General features: G+C 37.0%; 1 protein-coding gene across 24 annotated transcripts in view; it reads right to left on the bottom strand.

The window, feature by feature from the left end:
* Positions 1-25,854, bottom strand: part of WDR7 (WD repeat domain 7) — a 373,254-nt gene that overhangs the window by 179,496 nt on the left and 167,904 nt on the right. For all 24 annotated transcript variants that reach the window (XM_081562306.1, XM_081562297.1, XM_081562301.1 and 21 more), the window contains one exon: positions 13,226-13,339. In XM_081562306.1, coding sequence (XP_081418432.1) covers positions 13,226-13,339 — 114 coding nt within the window. The remainder of the gene's footprint in view (positions 1-13,225; positions 13,340-25,854) is intronic.

Here is a 25,854-nt window from a genome sequence, read left to right as displayed (position 1 = left end):
CTGGTCCAGAATCTGGCTACTGGATTGCAAATTAGGTCTTTCCAACTTTACGATAATCTAGCAGATTTGGCGGGGGGGGGTGTGTGCAGATTTTGTATGGCACATGAATGATACTACTATTCTTTACATTAAATTCATAACAAAGCACTTATGCAACAACATAAATTATTTCATTTCAATCGACATTGCAAATATAAGCATTCATCTTATTGGATGTTTCGTCTTACTGGAATATTAGAAAACAATTAGCTTATTTTAATTGTAAACCTAAAGGATTTTATTTTATTTTTTTTCTAAAGGATTTTAAATAAGCAGAACATTTAAAATAAACTTAAATACCACTCTAAGAAAAGTGACTTAGACTGTTAAAGTTAGCTTTTGTTACCTTTCACCATCTTCCCTCCTGTGTAGCCGCATCTCTTGTCAGTCCTGATCCTGCCCTATCCCATACACACACATGCCCTGTATTCACACATAGTCTGTCTTCTGTCTTCTTCCTCTGCCTCCCAATTTATCATATCATGCTGCTGCTGCTGCTGCTAAGTCGCTTCAGTTGTGTCCGACTCTGTGCGACCCCATAGACGGCAGCCCACCGGGCTCCCCCGTCCCTGGGATTCTCCAGGCAAGAATACTGGAGTGGGCTGCCATTTCCTTCTCCAATGCATGAAAGTGAAAAGTGAAAGTGAAGCCGCTCAGTCGTGTCCGACCCCTAGCGACCCCATAGACTGCAGCCTACTAGGCTCCTCCGTCCATGGGATTTTCCAGGCAAGAGTACTGGAGTGGGGTGCCATTGCCTTAGTTCTTCTTAAAACTATGACATCATATTCAGTGTTGACATTTTCTTGAAGATGTGCATGCTACTCACAGCTTAACCATGTAGCTGATCAACCATGATAACATTTTCAGTACTACTTTTTTTTTTTTGCTTCTATGAAGTCAGTAATTCTCTTTTGCTGCTGCTGTTAACTTGATTTCCTGTATCTTTCAATAATTTATCTCCAAATTCTCACCCAGTTATATAAATCTGGAATACAGGGAAGAAGGCTAAGAAGGAGAAATCAAGCCCAGCCTGGGAAGTAAAACATGAGCTTGCCAAATATTTGGAACATACCTTTTAAAAAATTGAGCTAAAAGGTGAGCATTCTTCACAAGTATGAGAGTTGCATTAAAAGTTTCTCCCTTTTATTACGTGGCAAGACTGTTAATGACAGTATATGAAGACTTTCTTTTATTCTTTAGGTTTTATCATCTTTTAAAAAATCTGTATTGCAGCATTGTTGATTTACAAGGTTGTGTTAGTTTTATTGTGTTTTAAGTACGCTTTCTTAAGTCTAGTAGTGACTTTCAGCTAAATGGCTGCGTCAGATTCTTCAGAAAGGCATCTCCATGCTGTTCTCCATAGTGGCTATATCAATTTGCATGCCCACTAATAGTGCAAGAGGGTTCCCTTTTCTTCACACCCTCTCCAGCATTTATTGCTTGTAGACTTTTTGATAATAGCCATTTTGACCAGTGTGAGATGATACCTCACTGTAGTTCTGATTTGCGTTTCTCCAATAATGAGGGATGTTGAGCATGTTTTCATGCATTTATAAGCTATCTGCACATGTCTTCTCTGGAGAAATGTCTGTTTTTAAGCCTTCTGCCCACTTTTCAATTAACTGGGTTACTTACTTCTCTGGTATTGAGCTGCATGAGTTGCTTGTATATTTTGGAGATTAGTTCCCTGCCAATTGTTTCATTTGCTATTATTTTCTCCCATTCTGAGGGTTGTCTTCTCACCTTGCTTATAGTTTCCGTCCTTGTGCAACAGCTTTTAAGTTTATTTAGGTCTCGTTTGTTTATCTTTGTTTTTATTTCCATTACTCTAGGAGGTGGGTCGTAAAGGATCTTGCTGTGGTTTATGTCAAAGAGTGCTCTACGTTTTCCTCTAAGTGAAAAACATTTACAGTTTTCTAACTAGAGTTATAAATATAGTTTTACAGTTTTATAATTTCTGGTCTTACACTTAGGTCTTTAATCCATTTTGAGTTCATTTTTTTGTATGGTGTTAGCAAGTGCTCTAATTTCATTCTTTCAACATGTAGCTACTGAGCTTGCCCCACAGCACTTATTGAAGAGACTGTCTTTTCTCCATTGTATTTTTGCTTCCTTTGTCAAAGATAAGGTGCCCATAGGTACATGGATTTATCTTTGGGGTTTCTATCTTGCTCCATCAGTCTATATTTCTATTTTTGTGCCACTACCATACTGTCTTGATGACTGTAGCTTTGTAGTAAAGTCTGAAGTCAGGAACGTTGACTCTTCTAGCTCCATTCTTTTTTCTCGAGACTGCCTTGACTATTCCTTAAAAAACTAGGCATAAAACTACCATATGACCTAACTATCCCACTACTGGGCATATACTCTGAGGAAAACATAATTGAAAAAGGCACATGTACCCAGTGTTTATTGTAGACTACTTACAATAGCCAGGACATGGAAGCAACCTAGATGTCCATCAACAGATGAATAGATAAAGAAGTTGTGGTACATATACACAATGGAATATTACTCAGGTATAAAAAGGAATGCATTTGAGTCAGTTCTAATGAGGTGGATGACCCTGGAGCCTACTATACAATGTGAAGTAATTCAGAAAGATAAAGACAAATTTCATATATTAATGCATATATATGCAAACTAGAAAGATGGTACTGATGAACCTATCTACAGGGCAGCAATGGAGATACAGACATAGAGAACAGACTTTTGGACACAGTCGGTCAGAAAGAAGGTGGGATGATTTGAGAGAGTAGCAGTGAAACATATACTATCATATGTAAAGTAGATAATCAAGTGGGAATTTTCTGCATGACACAGGGAACCTAAAGTTGGTGCGCTTTGACAACCCAAAGGGGTGGAGAGGGGAGGGAGGTTTAAGACGGAGGAGACATTTGTATACCTATGGCTGATTTGTGTTGATGTATGGCAGAGACATCACAATATTGTAAAGTAATTATCCTCCAATTGAAAATAAAATAAAATTAAAAAAGATTCTTCAGAAATGTTTTCAGCATCATCAACTCTCTCCCACCCCTCCCTTACAGATCACCACTGGCCAAACATGAGTTTGAATATGCAAAATTAACCCTTCCTTAGCTACCTTAAGTCTAAATATCTTTTAAAGCTGTCATTATTTCTATTTTATAAGTGATTCATACTTCTTGGTCAGATTCAATTCAGACAAGAAAAGTGGCAAAAAAAAAAAGAAAGAAATTCATCTATATTACATGAGCCAGTTTTTAGGAATTTCTAAATATTTGCACAGAAGTTTGGATGCAGCTTATTTCTCTATCTATAAAGTATAAATTGATGTAATAAATTTATATTCCTAGGAGTGATAAACTACCTAAAAAAGATCATCAAGTCATCAGGAAGAACTAATGATTCATAAGTTAGTAATAAACCATTTATTCTATTTATTAAAAGCAAATTGTTTCAGGATAATAGCAGCAATGAGGAGAGGGGAGAGGCTATAATACTTCTCAAGCACTCACTATGTGCCAATTGCTCTGCTAAGAAGATTATATGCATCATCTCATTTAATCCTCTAACAATCTCACAATCCTCAAATTTCAGGTGAGAAAACTGAGGTCTGGCATGGTCATGTAACCTGCACAAGGCCATATGGTGAATAAGCAAGGAAGCTGAGATGTGAACAGAGAATGAGATATCAGGGCCTATGCTGTAACCATATTTATTCTAAAATATTCAAATTACATATTTGCTACTACAAACTAGCTTTTCATCCCATTGATTTAAATGTGTTTCATTTTGCTTTCCATTTCCATGAAATCATTCTTGGACACACATATGAAATGTAAGTTTTGCCTCACAGTAACGTGAGTTTATTAAACCTTCAGGAATAATAGTTCTTCAGGTAAAAATTTCCCCCCAAATAATAAAACACAACCAGCCATCAGTCTTGCCCTTTGGAGTATAAACTTCACCCTACACTCAACAACTAGTAAGTATTCAATACCCAGAAGCTGAGCAAAAATAACTGTTGAATAAAAAGAAAAACCATGGAAGCAGAATTAAGCACATGGGCATGAAGCCAGTATGTACCATCAACATCATAAATCCCTTTCCTAATAAGCCCTGCTTTAAAGTAACACACAGCACAGGATATAAAACCTGCCATGCTCCTAATGAACACACTTGAACTGACAACAGACCCTTGATCCTGGGTGGTTCTCCCAGTCCGTCACCTCAAGCCAGGAGCTGGAAGCCATAAGGCTTCATTTCAAGCCAGTTTCTAAATGAACAGCTTTAGCTCAAGTTTTTCTTCTCATGTCTCTCCACCTATGCCACAAATGCAGGCTTACCTGAAATGCAATTCCTACCCTCACCTAATTGCCGGAGCTCTGAATCCTCCCACCTAAAGTCTGTCATAGGCACATGTATATCGTGTATGTGTGTGTGTGTAGAGATCTATGCGAACATAAAACCTCTCTAAAATTATACCTTCAGCCTCTCAACAAGGACTCTTGCTTTATAAAATCCTCCCCAGAATGTGCTAATAGAAAAATACAAGGTACATATTAAAGTTCTGTTGAATCAAATTGGATATTCCTTATAATTCTTTTAGGGGATATCAACAACACAGAAAAATATGTATATACAAAAAGGGCAGAGACTTCCCTGCGGGTCCAGTGGTTAAGATTTTGCCTTCCAATGCTGGCGTGCGGGTTTTGATTCCTGGTTGGGAAGGTAAGATCCCACATGCGTCATGGCCAAAAGACCAAAACATTAAAAAAAAAAAAAAAAAAAAAAAAAAGGAGCCATATTGCAACAAACTCAATAAAGACTTTAAAAAAAAAAAAAAACTTTGGTGAAAACAAGCAAAGAGAGAATAGCTAATTCAGTTTCTCGGAATCCTTTTTAAATCAGGTTTACTTCATTTAATTCACACATTATTATTTAGGATATACCATAACCCAAAAAGAAAGGGCAAACATTCTCACTTGATTTTGCCCTAACTGTGAGGGAAGAACTTCTCTTCCTAGTATATTACATCATGGAGAGAAAATACATTCAGATATTCAAATTCTTGACTGTCTTCATCTCATATAGTAAATATAAACTTTCATTTATGATTTAAGATTTCAAATTAAGAATAAAAGTCTTTATGCTTGACAATTAATTTTAATCTAAAAAGTCATGAGGAAATTCAAGCATACCAGTCAATCTATCTGTTTGTATATTAAAAGTGACTCGAAACTATCAGAAAGAAGAACTCTTCAAACTCCACATCTGTTTTAAAGCCTGTTTTTCCCCTTCAACATGGTTTGCACAGTAAAAGTAATCATTCACAGGTATGACATAAACTCTGTGAATTATGAGACATTGTTGTCATTACTTTTGTGAATTACAACTTTTGGTCATATGGGTTTGATATCAATTATAAGGGCAATTCAGGTAATATACAGATATATAATAGTGTGCCACAATCTAATGCAATTCATTCTTATCCATGAGGTGTTACTACACAGCTCACAAAAGGCCAAACTTTAAGTTCATCCTGAAGGTTATTCACTGACATGAAAGGTTTTTCTTTTAACAGCTCCTATATTCTTATCTAACTAAATATTTCTTCTTTGTTCCTATTGAATCTAAGTTTATAAAACAAAACAAAACACATATACTATTAAATCTAAAAACCAAACTTTAAGCCTTAATGATCTCATATTGTGTGTGTATGTTGGTGTAACTATGTATATGGCTATAGACGAACATAAAATAATCCCAATTTTAGCTACAAAATATGTAAAATTATTTTCTTATACTAATTATCCAAGTTTATTTTTAAGAAAACAGCATGTCTTTGTGTCACAGTTTAAATATTTCCTTGTACTATATTAAAAATTAAAAAGACATTTCTATGTCACACAAAGAGAAAATGATATGCCATAATGAACGTATTTTTCTTTTTTGTTATATGATTATTTAAATATTTGGTTTTGAAAATCCCTTCCATTTGAAAGCACAAGCTCCTAATGCATATATATATATGGAATATACAAAAACGGTACCGATGCACCTATCTGCCAGACAGGAAAACAGACTGAGACATACAGAACAGACGTGGTCACAGCAGGGGCAGGAGAGGAGGTTCAAGAGGGAGGAAGCATATATATGTGTACCTACGGCTGATTCATGTTGATGTACGGTAGAAACCAACAAAATATCGTAAAGCAATTATCCTCCAATTAAAAATAAATATATGAAAAAAAAACCCACAAGCTCTAGAGGCAGATGGCCTGGATTCCCACCTGACTCTGCCATTTCCCGTCTGTGGGCCTTATCATTTCACATAAGGCCCTTATGTGAAAAGTTACTTAATCGTCCTGTGCCTCATTTTCGTCCTTTGTAAAACAGAGGTGATGATTAGGATAATTACAATTGAGTTGTGAGGATTAAGAAGAGCCCGGAGCATAGACTGATACTTATTAGGTATTCATTAAATACTAGTGAGCTGTTGTGATAGTTATTAAAGTTCCTGATTTTTAAATGTTGTTTTAGAACAGTTTGCTAAGAGGATATCAATTACTATTTATCTGACCAACCCCTTGCTGAAGCATTATACACAGTCAATTATATATACATTAAAAAAAAATAAAAGTGCTATTATTAGAATATCATTATAAAAGATTCGGAGCCAATGTAACAGCTAATTGAAATAATGTATATTATAGCACTTCTGATTCTTTAGGATATTTAATTCATTCAAATACACAAACACTTTCTTGGTCAAAATACATTGATATTATGAAGATTTTCTATCTATAAATGTCCCAAAATTGTTTTAAAGTGAAGCTGAAGAGTCTAAAGGTATTTATTAGCCACTTTTTTTCCTTTTTTTCATCTCCGCTCTTGCTTATTTCCTTTTGGGCTTTTTCGGAGGCAAGTCGCCCCAGCTCAAACTTTTAAACATAAGCTTAAACATATAAATCAGGGTATGTTAACTTGCAATTTTCAATGATCAATAAAAAGCAAGTTTTCATAGCGCTAAATGACTGACTGCAGACCCCTAGGAGAATGGCAAAAAAATACACTATGCATACCATCACTCAACAGGATTCTACACTCTGGTTCTTCAGTGGCATGTGTTAAACATGGAAAACTCTGGAAAAACTTTGTATTTCTCTCTTTCCCATGGGTACCTCCCCACTTCCCCATCTCTCCCCCACCCCCAAAGCCACCTTGCTTCTCCAGTGGTGGGGCCCCACGCACCAGGGTGGTCTCTTGGATAATGGCTACTTTGGTACCTCTACTTCCAGAAAAACCCTAAGAGATTTTGGTTTTCAGGGTCAGAGCTGAGCTTAGTAATGAGGTGGCACAGCTCCCAGGGTAAGGGGAGAGGCACAGACAGAGAGACAAGTGCGGCTCAGGAGACAACTCAGAACACTGTTTAAAAGCACAGAATTAAAAGTCTAGACGTGGGTATTCTTTGTGGAAATGGAGAAGGGGAAAACCACTGGGAGGCATATAGGAGGTGTATTTTACAAGAAATAGTAGCAACTACCAGTGGACAGTGTTGGAAAGTGGGAAAGCCAGGATTATTCTGCGATTTCTGGTTTGGGGTGTTAGGTGGCTAATGGCACCCTCAGTGACATCTTTTAAGAGATTTCAATACAAAAAGGAGATGAGTTTTAGAAATAAATATGAGCTCATGTTGGACCCGGTATCTATGGATATATGGGACATTCGGGCAGGGGGACACATTAATCCGACACTCAGAGCGCAAGCTTAGGTTGGAGACACAGATTGAATCGTCTTTAACAAGCAAGTGGCAGCTAAAACCAAAGAAAAGGGAAAGTCAATCACCCAGAGTGGAGAAAATGAATGAAGAAAAGCCATACTTTGGACTATATTTTAATATTCCTGTCAACTCTCAAATACCATACTCAGAAATAATCTACTTAACATCCTATTTATGTGTACTAAAACTGAGTTATAAACACTAAGCAGCAAAAAATATTTTACTTTGCATTTTCACTTTCCAGATTTTTAAAAAAGTATATAAAGGTAAATTACTTGAAATGACATATTTCAGAAAACTACGAAATCCACACTTATTTTTCTTAAAAAAGGGAACTACATGGTAAATAAACCACAGCACTCATGATGTATAATTATCCAAAATATTAATAATAGTTAACTCATATTTTGTAGTAGCCAACATTTTGAAGTCAATCAGAAGAGTAGTGGTAACAGTTTAGAACAAATGATTTAAAAATCACATTGTTCTGAGACCATCAGTTATAAAGTAAAGAATGAGAAAGGGAAAGGCTGCAATGCAGAAAGTTTTATTCTAGTTTACTAATTATATGGCATCTATCTTTCTGCTAAGAAAGTATTTCTGATTTCTGAATATATAATGCCCTAACTTTTGCTCTTTGGAACTTCAACAAGATGAATTTCCTATCTTTCAGTCAAAACAAATGTATAAACATTTTATGAACAGGGCCTCAGTAAATGGTAAAATTAACAGATCAATATTTAGTCTCAGACAAGACGTGCTTTTCAGCTCTCTCTTAATATACTAGAAATGTTGACTTTGCTGTGTGAATCTATGTTAAGGTGTCAGTTTTATGTTGGTGACTTCAAAAAGCTAGATGGAACCACACAAATTTCATTTTACAAGTACATAATAACTATTTATATTATGAGCACTAATTATATTTACAGTCTTAACATCATACTAGTTGTAAATAAAGAACAAATTGTAAAAGAACATTTAAAGAATATGTGCTGAACCTATTATGTAAGTTGAAAAAAAAAAATCTCTTGCTCTAACGTTAGAATAACAAGTCTGTCTTCTAGGCAGTAAGACACGATAGTTGGCGAACGTCAGGCTCATGCTTGCAATCCTAAGCAATAAAGGTGGACTGTGACATCATCTCCCATTTCAAAAGAGAAGATGCCAAAGTAGCGAGTTTGAGACTGTGAGGCAGGCTGAGGCGGTGCTCAGGATCACACGTGGGCTCTGGAAGGAGGCAGGACACATTCTCAGTCCCTTAAACATGAACTCCCCTGAGCATGTTTCCTCATCTATCTGGACAAATAACCAGAATACACTTCAAAGAAATGCTGTTAGAATCAAGAATAAAGCAGTTGGTACAAAGTTAACAATTTGATACTACTTTCAAATTCTCTTACCTTTCTCTATTTTTTCTTTATTCCATAGCATTTCAAATCTTCTTTATATAAATTAAATTTTACAAGAAAATACAACAACTAGAGCCAACACACCCATCCGAATTTATGTAACATCGCTGCATCTGTTGTGAGGGGCTGAATCTGTCCACCGCGCTGCTGATCTAGCATCAGGTTGTCTCTTTTTGACCATGTCAGTGGCTCTTGACCCTTTATTGCCGTTATGTGGTCACTTTGTGTCCTTGTGGTATTGAACAAAGGGTAGGACGCTGCAGTATAACCCCCAGGAGAATACAGTCAATTTCTTAAAGGGATCCATGCAGGTTTGTGAATGAAACCCGTCCAAAATTCTTTTTAACCTGATATTAAGGGAGGATGTTTTAAAATACAACATTTAGGGGATATATCTCTTCATTCTCACTCAGAACACTATCCTTTACCTCAATGAAAACCACATAAAAATAACCAACAAACTCACCCAAAAGGTCTACCTTAAAAAAATAGATTATGATTTGTCTAAAAATTTATATATATATCAATTTTTAATGAGATTTACTCCATTAATATAATTATTACCTATTAATGTTACAGTGAAAATAAGAACTTGCTATTTACAAATATTGATTTTATATATATATACATATATGAACATTTAAACTAGAATATCAAAAATAAAAGTATACATATAAAAGCATATGCACAGGTATAGAATATGTGTGTGACTCTAAAATTATAAATAATCCAGAAACAATCTTAATGCCATTCTTTGTACTTTCAAGAAAACACTACTATTATTGTTAAAATAGATTTTAAATATATAGAGTATTGCAAAACCTGAAAGAATTCCTTTGGTGGGGGCAGGGAGTATACTCCCCAGGCATACTGTATAATATTCTTTTAAAATGAGATATAGGTTTTAATATTTTTTTACATAAAACAATACTAATCTAATATGGTTAATATTAGATATTATTAATCTAATATGGTTAATATTAGATATTATTAATCTATATGGCTTTGATATGTAATTTAAGACACTTGGTTAAGGCAAAGAATCTGATAAACCTCAGGCTGGAATGCTAAGTAAAACTGAGGGTGTGTGTTGACCAAGGCACTACTGGCATTACTTTGTAGAGCCGATCAATAGATATTAGCTTTAAAAAGAGAGATTTAGAAAGAAGCTGCAGCATATTTTTGAAATGACAGGGTGCAGGTTTAAATTGTCTCAATCAAGGCTCAATTTTTTCTTTCCAGTTTTTCCAGCTGTTCTCTTCCAGTTAAGACTCTTCATTTCAAATAAATTTAATTAGTTCCAATTGATCATAGCCAACATTTAACACAGCTTTATCCATGCTTCTTTACTTTTATACGGCAAACACTAACAAAGACTGCCAAGCTCAGATCAAGGGTGGCAAGACAATATTCATACCTCATTCGCTCTCACCCAGAAGAAAAATTTCAGCTATGAAATTCTGCCTATAGCAAAAGCACTAAATTACACTGCATATTTGAGCTGTTGAATTCAGTTAATTGGAGAATTCAGCCCCAGATTACCACAAAAATAAAATTAATACAGCTACGCATATTAGCCTAGCTATAGCAGTCAAATAAGAATTCATTTAAGATATAGGCAAATATCTCTGTCATGATACAATTGCTATTTTATGAGGTGATATTATGAGAGCAATTCCTTTTAAATAATCAGGGGAAAAATCAGGTTTTTCAGGGTGAATAGCTGAATTGGCCAGTTTTCCCTTTTGCAGTACCTCTTGCTCTCTACAATGCTGGTTATCCTAAAATAAGATTATTCTGCTTGAAACAGGTTTCTCTCAAATGCACCTACCATGTTTTTCATAATGCAATTTATATAGGATTCTAGTCAATAAAAAGAAATATGGTTTTCTTCTAAACCCTCACAAAAATCTATACCACATCTTAATCAAGTCACACAATCTAAAGGTAACTTGAACGATCCACAGGCTACAGCGTGCTGGTTGCTCTGACAACATGTTAAGGAAGCCTTTTTCAGTTATTTAAATTCTTTGGATCCTGAGCATTCTTGCCTCTAGTACTCATGGCAGGAAATGAGTAAATCAACTGATAAAGCCATGCATCACATGCATTTAATTGAACTTCTTACAGATTAAAATACAGTTTATGTAGCATTATTGACTCTCCAAACTAGATTTTCATTTTTCAGCTTCCTGATTTTTTTTAACAGTAAAATAAACACAGAGTCACGTGCCCTAATTCTGACTCGTGACTTTGGCAGAGCATAGTTCATAATTTCAGAGTACTGATTTAATAATACTTACTTGAGTGCTCAAAAATTCAGCTTTTCTTCCAGAATGGAAAGTGAGATATTCTACTATTGCAAAGGCAACTTCTATTATTTAAACCATGACTTTTTGCAGACAAGAAAACCTTTAAAATTTGAGGTTATAACAAAACATATCTATAACATTATTTTTTTTAAAGCAGTGAAAACTGAATAGAGCAAGAAGTCATTTTTTAAAATCTACAAATTGCCAGGATGGGAGGGGGGTTAGGGGAGAATGGATACATATATAGGAAAGGCTGAGTCCCTTCGCTGTTCACCTGAAACTCTCACAATATTAGTAACTGGCTACACTTCAACACAAAATACAAAGTTTAAAAAAAAAAAGAAATTAAAAGATCTGCAAAGGAAATGATATCTTCTAGTAGCTACTGAAACAAACCCTGTAATTTAAAGTATAAGTGACTTTTAGCAAAGTTGGAAGTTTGAGAAATAATTTACATGTATATTTAAGATGGATGATATTTTTTAAATCAGTGAACCAATACATTAAAAAGCAAGAGCCACCACCACCACCATCATCACATTTTTTGCTGAAAACCAGATGTTCCTTGATAAAGTCAACTACAGCAGTGGCATAGTTCATAGGTTTTTAAATATAGGCTTTGAACATTTTCAAGAGAGAACAGTAGGCTCCCTCAACTTCTTCCCAGTAAAAGAAATTTAAGAGCATTCAGGTGATAACAGTAAAGAAACTGCCACACGTAGCTTCAAGAGAAAAAAGGGAGGGGAAAAAAAGTCAACTTCCCTTTAGTTTTTTTTTACCCCCCTTTCTTTAATGACTGTTGAAAATTTTTACTGACACTTTGTCAGCATGCTTCTTTTCAAATTATTGATTACTATTAAGTTAATATTTCTCACTTCACAATAGCTATTGATTTATTTGGTCAGATTTTATTTTTTAACCGTCCACATCAAAAACAAGAGCTTATCATTCTTAATACCAATACAAATAGTATACTAGGTTGTTTTTATCCTCTGTGCACTGAAAGAAATTGAGCTGAATGCATTTGCATATTTAGTAATCAACACTGCTCTAAGTCTATAAAAAGACAGGTTGAATATAATGCAGTGTGCAGCTTTCCTAAATTTTACCACATGTCTGATTATGAGCTAAGTAATACAGAGAAGAACGCTCAATACCCAAACAATGTAAGCAACTTTTAAAAAAGCATTCATTTCTATCGTACAGGTAGAAAGAGTATCTGTATGTTTCCTCAGGTAGCCTATGTTGCATGTATCTCTATTACAACTTCAGTATTTTCAGTCTGTCCTAGGGGGTGCTGCAGTCCCTGGGGTCTCAAAGAGTCAGACACGACTTGGTGACTGAACAACAACACTATTGTAACTGCAAAACCTGTCATAACACAAGAGGTGCACTCCTCTACATGTTTCAAGACTTTAGTAATGATCCTAGCCTCCAAATTAGAAGGTCCCTGGAAAATCAAACACACAGCTAGTGCGTTCATTGTTAAGGCAACAATGAGCAAACCTGGACCAAATAAACAGTTCTGCTTCTTTCTACTTCAAGATCAGAAAGGGCACTAAAGAGTCTCAAAAAACCAAGCATTCCATCAATGCAAGTTTCCATTCGCATACTTAGTCCTGCTATAAATGACCTGGAAGCATTTTCTGATATCGGATAAAGTTCATCCAGATGACATTAAAGATGTCTCCTCTTACCAGTCGTGATGTCATCATCCACAAGGTCGTGCTCCTCCTCTTGGACTTTGGCTTCTGGCCCAGAGGCATCAGGAGCAGTGGTGATCGTCTGCATGGCTTCTGCTGAGACTCCCGCTGAAACAAAGAACAAGATCTAGTTTGTAAAACTAACAGAGAAGTGGACCGAAACTCTTAGAGCGGTTTAATTTACCTACTGGATAACAATGCAGTATGTTAAAAAATATATATATAAAAACAATATATGCACCCAAATTAGGAAGAGGCAGAAAGTAATGAACCAAACATTCATGTGTGCTCTCTACCACTTTATATGTACATACACACATGGATGCAAACCATGTTACTTTTAACCAAGATCTGGGAACAAAAAACTGAAGTTGTCTAGTTTCGCTTGCTTCCTTTCAACATGTTTACTAGTTATTTTAATAGATTTAGGCACAGTCATGCCTAAAAAAAAAAAGAGAAAACCTAGAAAGTGAAGGACTATTTTAAAAGTTTGCTTCTCTTTAATATAAGTTTGCTTGTAATTTGAGGGATGGGAAGAGGGATGATGACAAAAGAAGGATTGGGTTCTGGGTCTTTGAAAGAGACCTTAAAGTATTATCCCAAGGGTATAATAGGCGGCACTAATGGTAAAGAACCTGCCTGTCAATGCAGGATACAAAAGATATGCAGGTTCCATCCTTGTATTGGGAAGATCCCCTAGAGGTGGAAATGGCAACTCACTCCAGTATTCTTGCCTGGAGAATTCCATGGACAAGGGGAGTCTGGCAGGCTACAGTCTATATGGTCACACAGAGCTGGACACGACTGAAGCAATTTAGCACACATGAAAGAATTAGATATAAGGTCCGACAGTTATTGAACTGAAAGAAACTAACTGAAAGCAGACAGGTAAACTAGATGAGGGCACCCAAAGCTTCCATCCTCCAAAACACCTGAGAACTTGAAAGAACTTCCTACAAACGACTTTTCCTTACTCACCTATTTTCCCATTCTAGATAAAACACAGATTTCCCCCACTATCGGGAAGTAGTGCATTGCTATGACAACAAAAGAGGGATGCATGTTCATAGAATCACATGATAGTGAGTATAATCACTGTGAAGTCCTCCATGTAGCTGTGCTTCCTCCTTATCTGTGGATATTCAACCATCAATGTCGGTTGGCTCATGTAATACTGTAGTACTTACCAGTGAAGCATAACCACATCTAAGTGGATCCACTCAGTTCAAACTAAGGGTGTTCAAGGGTCAACATATAAATGAAAATAAAACTACAGATCAGTAACTCTCATGAATCTAGACTCAAAAATCCTTAACATGTAAGCAAGTAGAATTCATCAACATATAAAAAGAATTATATACCATGACAAAGTGAGATTTATTCATTTGGGAAGTAAGCCTGGTTCTATATTCAGAAACTCAATGCTATCTAAAATTTTAACAGACTAAAGAAGAAACAATCATATGATCATGTCAATAATTTGATAAAATTTGACATCATGATTTTAAAAACTCTCAGATTGTAAAGTTAAAAAATAGATAAATAAACTAATTTAAAAAAATTTTAAAAAAGAAAGATAATTGACAAAAAAATAAATACAATAAAATATTCCTTTACCAGACTCACAGATATATAAAACAGACTAGTGGTTACCAGTGGTGGAGTGGGGGCCAATGTAGGGATTTCGGGAAGTGAGAGGTACAAACCACTGTGTGTAAGATAGGCTCAAGGATGTATTGTACAACATGGGGAATATAGCCAATATTTTGTAATAACTGTAAATGGAAAGTAACCTTTTTAAATTCTATTAAAAATAAAATTTTAAATTAATGAAATTTTTAAAATAAAAAAATAAAATAAAATAAAAACTCTCAGAAAAACAGAAATAGAGGAAGAGAGGGGAACTTGTTCAACTCAATAAAGAGCAGCTATTAAAAACCTAACATTATATTTAATGGTAAAAGGCTGAACGCTTTGCTTCATCAAGACTGAAGCAGAGACGTCTACATCGTCGCTCTTATTTGACGCAGCATCAGAAACTCAAGACAGTGCAACACAGTGAGAAAGCAAAACATGTACAGTTTGGAATGAAGTGATCCCATTCAAGATAAAAACAATTGTCTATGTGGAAATTTACAGGAATCCACAAAACAAACAAAGTGAGTACAGCGAGGCTGCAGAATCCAAGAGAACGGGATTCCCTGGTGGCTCAGTAGTAAAGAATCCACCCACCACTGCAGGAAACAGAGATTTGATCCCTGATCTGGGAAGATCCCACATGCCATGGCGCACCTGAGCCCATGCACCACAGCCAATGAAGCCTGCATGCCATACAGTCCGTGCTCCACAACAAGAGAAGCCACCGCAATGAGACGTCCAGGCAATACACAAATACAATTTTTTAAAAAAGAATATAAAAACATTTTTAAAGACATATTTCTATACACTAACAATGAACACGTGGACACCTAATTTTTAAAAAATTCTATTAATAATGGCTCAAAAAGACTGAAATACTTAGATGCCAATTGAAAAAAACATATACAGGAATTGCATGCTGATATCTACAAAACACTGATGAAACATCAAAGAGGCCTAAATAAATGAATGGAGAGACATACCATGTTCATAAGTTGAAAGAGTCTATATAGTAAAGATGTCAAATTCTCCATATATAGGTTTAGTGTAACTTCCATCAAAATCCCAGCATGACTTATTGGTATATATAGACAAAATTCTTCTAAAATTATTTAGAAAGACAAAGGAACTAGAATAGTTTTTAAAAATTAGAAAAAAAATAAGGTAGGAAAAAAATCTGCCCCATTTCAAGACTTACCAAGTTGTTAAAACTACATGGTTTTAGGTTCATGAACTAGAATAGAAAACCAGAAGGAGACAAACACAGATATGCCCAATGATATTTGCCAGAGGTGCAAAAGCAAATCAATAGAGGAAAGACAGTCTCTTCTATAAATGGACTGCTATAACTGGATAACCATAGACAAAAATATGAACCCTGACCTAACGCTCACACCTTTTATAAAAATTAACTCACAGTGAATCATGGACTTACATGTAGAACATATGACCATAAAAATTTTGGGAAAAAAAAAAAGAGAAATCCCTTGATTCCTGAGGCCAGACTTGACACCAAAAGCACCATCCATAAAAGGAAAACTGGTAAAGTGAACTTGATTAAAATTTAAAACATTTGGAATTTCCCTAGTGGTCCAATGGTTAAGAATCTGCCTGCCAATGCGGGGGACATGGGTTCGATCCCTGGTCTGAGAAGATCCTACATGCTGCAGAGCAACTAAGCCCATGCACTACAACTCCTGAAGCCCCCACACCTAGAACCCGTGCTCCACAACAAGAGAAGCCACTGCAGGGAGCAGCCTGTGCCCCACCACTAGAGAATAGCTCCTGTGCACCACAACTAGAGAAAGCAAATCTAGAGAGGCAAAAAGTACATTGTGGTTGCTTAGGACTGGGAGAGAACTTCCCTGGTGGCTCAGTGGTAAAGAATCCCCCTGCCAATGCAAGGGACATAAGAGACGCAGGTTCGATCCCTGGGTTGGGAAGATGCCTAGAGAAGGAAATGGCAACCCACTCTAGTATTCCTGCCTGAGAAATCCCATGGGCAGAGAAGCCTGGCGGGCTACAGTCCATGGGGCTGCAAAGAGTCAGACACGGCTGAGCAGATAAACAACAACTACAAAGGGCTGGGAGGATGGGGGCAAAGAGGAGTCAAACTAACGAGTCTGTGGTTTCTCTTTGTGCGGTGGGAATGTTCTGAAACTGATTACGGTGATGGTCGCACAATTCTGTGAATATGTTAAGAAAACATCGGATGGTACGGCTGTACGTGTGAATTTGATGGCATGTGAATTATATCTCACAGAAGTTTTTTAAAAAGGGTGCTTTTCTACTATTCCAGATCAACGAAGAAGTCCACACTCCTTTCTGTGTACTCTTTTGTACGGTCTCTGCCATGAAGAAAACAGGGAGAAAAGAACCACATAGAACATTTATGCAATAAGAAAACAAACTCCACAATGAATGTTTTTATGTCAGGAAGGCTAATGTTCCATTTTTAATTTAAAAAATTAACCTATATTCCTCATTTTGACCACGCTTGTAACTCATCCTGTTATTTCTTACGGTCAAATTTTCTGGGTTATTTTGTTACCAATCAATTAAAAAAAAAAGATTGATTTGGATAATTCAAAATTCTAAATATTTCATTTTTTTAAGGATCAGCTAAATGTCTAAACTTCAGTTAAATGGGGTAACGGGATGATAACAAAACACCCGAGAGTCCAGAGTGCTGTTGGAAGATCTAAAGGTAAGAGACACTGATGGTGCAAAGACCAAATTAGTAAGATCAACTCTCAGATACAAACAGCACAGATGATTTAAAACTAATTTTAATGAGTTTGTTTTAAGGAAATGATAGAAGTTTCTCCTTTTGAACTTTTGGACCATCAAGTTATGGTAAAAGATGAGCAGAACCCATTACTGAACCTTTTTAAGCATAGTAATCATTACCTACAAAAAAGGGAGGGGGGAGTAATAACATTTTAAAAAATTCCCAAAACTTAGGTATTTCTAATTTCCACAGTATTTAGTGACACTTTTTTACATTACTATCTTATGATAATAGGAGACATTCTTCATAAGGCAAAATAGTCAAATCAGTGATTGCCAGAGGCTAGGGGTATGGTCAGAGGACTGACTATAAAATGGTCTAAGCAAATATATAGAATAATGAAAACAACAAATATCTCAATTGTGAGAGTGGAAATATGACTACCCACATTTGCCTAAAATTCACAGAACTGTACACTAAAAAGAGTGAATTTTACCATATAGAAATTATACCTCAATAAGCCTAACTTAAAAAAAAAAAGATACAATAGAAGGTACTACATCACTGTCACTAAAGAGAATTGAGGTTATATCAGAATACAATGCTATTTTCAATGCAACACAAAGACCAGAAAAAAAAAAAATGTATTCCTTTCTTCCTGATATTAAAAAGCTAAACTTTTTGAAACATAAAAGTCATTTCATTGCTATCCACTATCAGTAAGATGATGAAAATATTCCTGAGAAATATTAGGATACCTACATCAAAGCTTCAGCTTCTTGCATATTTATATTATGCAACATTAGAAGTACCATCAATTAATTATATGGCAGGACTTTGCCATTGTTTTATGTACTTGCTGATCTTATCTGTCAACTATGCCATAAAAGCTAAGACATTCACTTTCTGAATCTCTTCAAAATATTTGGCAGTAAAGAACATCTCATAAAGATTCAATAAATACATTGAGAATAGAACTCAATACCTTCAATCCCATGACACAAATTATGTTATTTAAATATACTATAAAATGACAGTAAGCGTGTTGGTGAAAAAGATATAATAAAGAGATATAATTTAAATAAAAGACAAAACATTAATGGGAAAATGTGAGGCATTTACAAAACCAAATCCGGATTCACAAAATAAAAACAATGAATGCACACTATGCTGGCCAATACGTATCTATAAACGGGTCCTACACTGTGAGTCAGGAGGAAAACAAGGAAAAATATGGAATGGAGTAGAAAAGTGGTATAAGTTTGGACACAGCAGAGGAAGGCAGGAGGCTGGGCTGTGTGGCAACAGCAGTAATAAAAACGGAGAACAAGGAAGACTATGTGAGATCATCACACCATCTAGACAAAAATACTCAGACCACTACTCACTGTAGCGTATACAATGTGAGCGACTGTCTGTATACATCTCACAATGAGAGATGTATACAGACAACTTTCTCGTTTGTATGCAATACTGGTAATCACTTTAGAAAAACATTTTCAATGTAAATGTGGAAACAGTTTTCAAAATCATTAAAATAAAACTGCACTTGCCTCTACCTACCTGCAAAATCAGGGACAGTATTACAAAATTTATCTTTCAAAAGCTTATAAAGTACCTTTATAAACATTTTTTCCTATTGGCTAATATCCGAGTAATGACTAATGAGGTGAACTCTGAACACTTCAGTGTCATGTGATTAATTGAACAAAGATTAAATACTAAATTTTAATAGAATAAAATTTAAAGCACAGCATTGTAACCAATATTGCAATATAAAACCATTTAAGTTCATTATAATATTATTATTCTATTGAAGATTAGATGAAAGTGATACACAATATTCTTGGACTCAGAAAGAAAAATATATACCACAATATTTACAAATAGTAACAAACATTATATTTCTCTTCCCCATTGTAATACAGATTTCCACTGAGATTGAAAAATGGATCTAAAAGAATATCAGGTATTTTTTTTATTTCATCAGTCTTTCCCAACTGTGGTTTCCCAGCGCTCCAATTAAAGTACACGAGGCAAGAATCTGATACGTAGATTTACTTTGAATAAAGTAAAATTTCACAGTCAGGAAGGGAGGAGGTGTGTATCGCGAGTTTATTTTCAGGCAGCAGGCTTGAATTTATTGGAAGCAGATCTCCGCAGTGAGTGACCACACGGCTCCGCGTTCCCCACAACCCTCATGACAGACAGACAGCCTGCCTCGCATTAATTCACTTCACACCACGTCTATCGATCCACAGCCGGTTCCCGGGTCTCTGCACACACTGCCTGTCTGGCTGCCTACATCCACATCAGCACATACACACAAAGGCCAGAGGAAGATAACCTTTTGCTTTCCATTAAAGACACAGTATCCACTTTTCCTTCCCCAATAACACCAAAAATATAAAATATAGCAGTATAGACGTCTCAGAGAAAAGCCTTCCTATAAGAAATAATAGAGGTATTCACCCCTAATTCTAAACAGGGATCATTTCAATTTATCAAAACAAGTTAGTTTATTAAAGACCACAGAGCAATTAGAGAAAAGAAAAGTACAGTTAAAAATAAACAAAATGGCTTCAAGCCCGAAAAAGAATGTAATAATCATTTGGTAACATAGGTTTGATAGTTACTTTTAATGAAATGAAATACAATTTTTTCCTAGTTACCTTCTTTTTAGAAAACTATTCTCACATGAAATGCAATTATAAACAATTCTGAAAGCAACAGAGACATTTATTGAAATATACACAAGGAATATAAAACACAATTAGGAAGGATACTATATCACCAGAATATTAACCTACGTGGATAAAGCTTTATTAATCCTCTTTCACAACAAAAACCTAAAAATGATCCATGGCAAAAATTACACCAAATACTTTTAATTCACTGCATGTACTTTTTCAAAGATTTCTGTTTGATTTGCAGGCTATGAGCTGACTCAACACCAATTTTGGTTTCAGAGGACACAATAAAATGAACATTTATTTTTCAGCCTATAACATGTTGAGAAACAAAGGCAAATCTCTCTCAACACAAAACTGTACTAAAACATAAACTTAAAATAATGACCTCTAACCCAAATTATACACCTCAGAACTGGGCAAAATATATCTTCCTGGGTCAGAAAGTACCTTTGAAATCATTTATGACTTTTGCTGTTTTTTTGCTGTTGTTGTTGCTAGGATTACCCAGGCAGAAGTTACACCATCAGTAACAAAAAAGGTGCACTAATGTAGTACACTAAGCATGCTGTTGTTTGTAATCGTAACAAACTGCATTAGAAATTAAAGAAAGGCAAACTGATAAAGGCTGTTAAAGCTAAAGATCGCTGTAGCCCAGGAGTGAAGATGCGGACAGACCTGAGAGGTCTGAGGAAGGAGGAGGCTGGCACTGCCCGTCTGAGCAAAAGGCAAAGCCACAAGGGTGAAGAAGATGGGTAACCACACCAAGTTCTCTCATTAACTTCGACGGTCACAGAGCACCCAGGCCCCTGCCCACCAAAACCCTGCCAGGAACTAGCTGTGCCAGCTGCTAGTGACACAAAGTCAAAGATACGCCCTTTGCTTCCAAGAAGCTCACGTGTGAGGTGAGGCCATGCAGCCTCATGAGCGAGATGTGAGCACGGGACCTAATTTGATTTGTGTTTTACAAAGATCTCTCCCAGGGCTGCTCTGGTGGCTCAACGGTAAAGTACGCACCTACCAGTGCAGGAGACACGGGTTCGATCCCTGCTCCGGGACGCTCCCACGTGCCGCGGAACCACCAAGTCCGTGCGCCACGGATACTGCGCCTGTGCTCTGTGCTCGAGAGCCAGAGCCGCCGCTGCCGAGCCCACCCGCCCTAGAGCCTGCGCTCCACAGCAAGAGAAGCCACCGCAACGAGAGACCGGCTCCTGCTTGGCACAGCGAGGGAAAGCCCGCACAGCAAGGAAAACCCGGCACCGCCGAAATCAATGAAGGAATGGAGAGAGGGCTCTCTCCTGGAACAAGGAAAAGAATGACTTGGAAGGACTCAAAAACAGATAAAGCAATAAGGCCAGGGCAAACCTTACTACTTGGAGACCGACAAGTTCCCTAGAACTGCCAGGAGGAAAACGGAGGCCTCCTAGCTCCCAGATTTCCCCTTTCATCTGCGAGGCTGTGTGCACGAGCGCATTGTGTTCAAGGCTTCCTTTGAGGAAAGGACACCATGGTTCCACATGTTTGAAAACCACTGATCTCTAATTTTAAAAAATACAGACAGTATGCTGCTGCTAGGTCGCTTCAGTCGTGTCCGACTCTGTGCGACCCCATAGACGGCAGCCCACCAGGCTCCGCCGTCCCTGGGATTCTCCAGGCAAGAATACTGGAGTGGGTTGCCATTTCCTTCTCCAATGCATGAAAGGGAAAAGTGAAAGTGAAGCCGCTCAGTCGTGTCCGACTCTTAGCGACCCCATGGACTGAAGCCTACCAGGCTCCTCCGTCCATGGGATTTTCCAGGCAAGAGTACTGGAGTGGGGTGCCATTGCCTTCTCCGACAGACAGTATAAATGGGGAGAAAATCAAGAGTTATTTTCATGGCGGGAGGAGGACTGAACACGGAAGGACAAGGTGGGGGGAGTCTTCCGCCTTTTCTGGAAGGATGCTTATGCTCGGGGGTGGTGCTCAGTCGCTAAGTCGTGTCCGACTCTTGGCGACCCCGTGGACTGCAGCACGCTATGCTAGGAAAAAGGGCTAAAAATGAAAAGGAGAAGACACAAGGACTTCAGAGAAACTTACAGCTGTGTGGAAAATACAAATTTGCAAGTGAAAATACAGTGAGCATTTTCTGAAAGAAAAAAAATCAAAGTCCGCTTGGGATGGGGTGAAGAGAGCCTATGTCAAAAAGAGCCTCATGGAAAGGAAATTAGATGAGCTGCGTCTTAAAGCATGTGTGAGAATTTACATGGAATGACAAAAAGTGAAAAAAAAATATTCCAGGTAAACAGGACAATATGCTAAACGACCCTGATGTATCTACAGAAGTGGGCAGCAGAAGGTGTGTGGAGAGGCAAGTGAGCGAGTGATAGCCGCCCAGTCGTGTCCGACTCTCTGCGACCCTGTGGACTGTTGTCCGCCGGGCTCCTCTGTCCATGGGGATTCTCCAGGCAGGAACACTGGAGTGGGTTGCCATTTCTGTCTCCAAATGGGGAGGCAAAACAGAGGTTAAAAGAACAGTTCTGGTCAGAGTCCTAAAGACAACGAGAAGCAGGGGGTAACAGAAAACACGAAACAGGAGAGGAGTATGTCTTTATTCTCTAAGGCTCCAGCGTGGCACGTGGGGAGAAGAGGCCCACAGGTGGGACTACAATCCCAAGACTGCTGGGGCTGGTGGCCATGTGAGATTTTAGGGTAAGTAAGGGTAACCCTTCAGCTTCTCTTTCTCATCATCAGTGCAGATGATCGGTTTGTGAAGGGCCAGAAGGAGCTGTCTGAAGACAGTTATGATGGCAGAGAGTCTGATCTATACTTGCAGACAGTCCCAAACGGCAACCAAAGAAAAGCGACAGCTTCTGGTAACCCAGCCAAGCTGCCTTGTATCCAGGAATGCAACTCAGTGAAAACAAGACACGAGAGAGGGGTACACTGTCTATTCGATTCAATACTGGATGCAAGTGGTATAGCCTTAGCACAGCACCTGAGGTGTAACACCTGCTCGATAAATAGCATCATTAGTATCATTATCATTGCTTTTATTATTACTAATTTTGGCTTACTTTATTAAATTATTTCCTTCTCTAGAAGTACTTTACTACCTTCAGTGTCCAACACTCAACTTTTTTTCTATTTGATGAATTCATTTGTCTTCTTTAAAACATTTATTAAACATTGCTTGCTTCTTTTTAGAACGATATTTGCAGACATCTTAGGACATCTGTTTATATATAGAAGCCACTTGAAGCCAGAAACAGAATAAATATCTACATTTCAAAGAACCAATTTATGTTATGATTAGTTCTATTACTGCCAATCATACACACACAAACACACACACATAAGAAAGCTCTTGACTTCTTAATCTCTTGACGCACAATGAATAACTGATTTGAAATACATGGGGCTCTTGTTTTAATTTATTCTAGTAGATGACATATTTAATTGGCAGTAATATATTATGAGATCATACAAAAGCCATTTGTGATATTCTAATAATTTGTCCCAGTAAGTAACCTAGATAAATATTATGTGCTCTGACTTCATTATTTGAAAATGTTAAGTACTTCTATAGATAACAAGAAAAACATTTGGATGGATGAAAGCCATAAGAAGTGTTAAGTATAGACAATAAATAAACAAGAGTTTGTGAGACTAGAGGCAAAACTCATGAGGTATGTAAGTATGGATAGTAAGTTAATGACCTGGAAGATATGCTATATGTTAAAAAGAATGCAAGGAGATCCAACCAGTCCATCCTAAAGAAAATCAGTCCTGGGTGTTCACTGGAAGGACTGATGTTGAAGCTGAAACTCCAATATTTTGGCCACCTGATGTGAAGAGCTGACTCATTTGAAAAGACCCTGATGTTGGGAGAGATTGAGGGCAGGAGGAGAAGGGGACGACGGAGGATGAGATGGCTGGATGGCATCACCAACTCAATGGACATGAGTTTGGGTGAACTCCGGGAGTTGGTGATGGACAGAGAGGCCTGGCATGCTGCAGCTCATGGGGTCGCAAAGAGTCAGACACAACTGAGCGACTGAACTAACTAACTAACTAAAAAGTATGAAGCAAGCAAGAATGATACTTATAAACAGAAACAAATGGAAAGACCAAGTCATAATATAAATGGGAAACTGTAACGCTTCTGAAAGAAAATATCTGCAAGACCCTGGGTTTGCCGATGAGTTTCTAGAGGACTAAAGCACGAGTCATGAAACATATACCTGACAATGGGCTTTATCAGAATTTAAAACTTCTGTAAATGATGTTCAGAAAATAAAAGACAACTTTAAAGACTGGAGAAAAATATCTGAAAAGATTAGACATCTGTTAAAGGATGCGTGTATATATATGGAACCCTTAAGACCCAACAATAAGAAAAGAATCAATCTAAAAGGAAAAAAAAAATCAGGCAAAAGACTCAAACATGCATTTCACCAAAGAGGATTTATGGATTGCAAGCAATCATGTGAAAACATGTTGAACATTGCTAGTCATTGACATGACATGCTTAGTTGCTCAGCCATGTCCTATTCTTTGGGACTCTATGGACTATAGCCCACCAGGCTCCTCTGTCCATGGAATCTCCAGGCAAGAATACTGGAGTGGGTAGCCATTCCTTCTCCAAGGGATCTTCCCAATCCAGGGATTGAACTCAGGTCTCCTGCGTTGCAGGTGGATCCTTTAGCATCTGAGTCACCAGGGAAACTCACTCACTAGTCATGAGGGAAGTGCAAATTAAAATCACAATGAGATATCACTACATATGTCTTAGAGTGCCTAAAATAATTTTTTTTTAATTTCTTTTTAAAAAAGCCTAACTATATTGTGCTGGCAATGATACCGAGCAACAGTAAATATTAATATGATTTACTGCTAGCAAGAATGTAAAATGCTGCAGTTACTTTGAAAAACAGTTTGGCTGGGTTTTCTTTTATATGACAGTCACATTTATCAAATGATCTAGCAATTCCAATGCTAGATATTTACCCAAGTGAACTGAAATCTTATGTCTATACAAAATCCTGAACATGAATAGTTATGCAGCTTATTCATAATCACCCAAACCTGGAAACAACCCATATGTCCATAAACAGGTGAGAGGATCCAAGAACTTTGGTACAGCCATATAATGGGACACTATTTAGCAATAGAAAGAAATGAAATATCGAGTCATGCAGTAGCTTGGATAAACTTTAAATATATTTTGGTGAGTGAAGGACACCAAACCCAACATGCTGCATGTTGCATAATTCCTGTTTATACTGAATTTTGGCAAAGGCAAAACTGCAAGGATAGAAAGAAAACTGGTGGTTGCCAAGGACTGAGGAGGGGGGGACTGATTACCAAGGAACTAAAAAGGGACTTTTCAAGGTGGTTGAAATATGCTTATGGTACTGTGATGGTAGATATCTGAACCTATTCATTGGTTAAAACTCAAAAACCTATACACCCAAAGAGTAAACTCTGTTGCTTGTAAATTTTAAAAATGATAATTACAAATTTACCAGACTGCCGGAGGACCCAGAATAAACTGCAGACTGTGACAAATGAATATAACTACATTG

The sequence above is a fragment of the Giraffa tippelskirchi genome, chromosome 14 (assembly GCF_054371585.1).
Source record: "Giraffa tippelskirchi isolate mGirTip1 chromosome 14, T2T-mGirTip1v1.2.pri, whole genome shotgun sequence".
In the NCBI taxonomy this organism is placed as follows: domain Eukaryota; kingdom Metazoa; phylum Chordata; class Mammalia; order Artiodactyla; family Giraffidae; genus Giraffa; species Giraffa tippelskirchi.
Note: the sequence above shows the minus strand (reverse complement) of the source record. Positions and strands in the feature narration are given on the sequence as shown.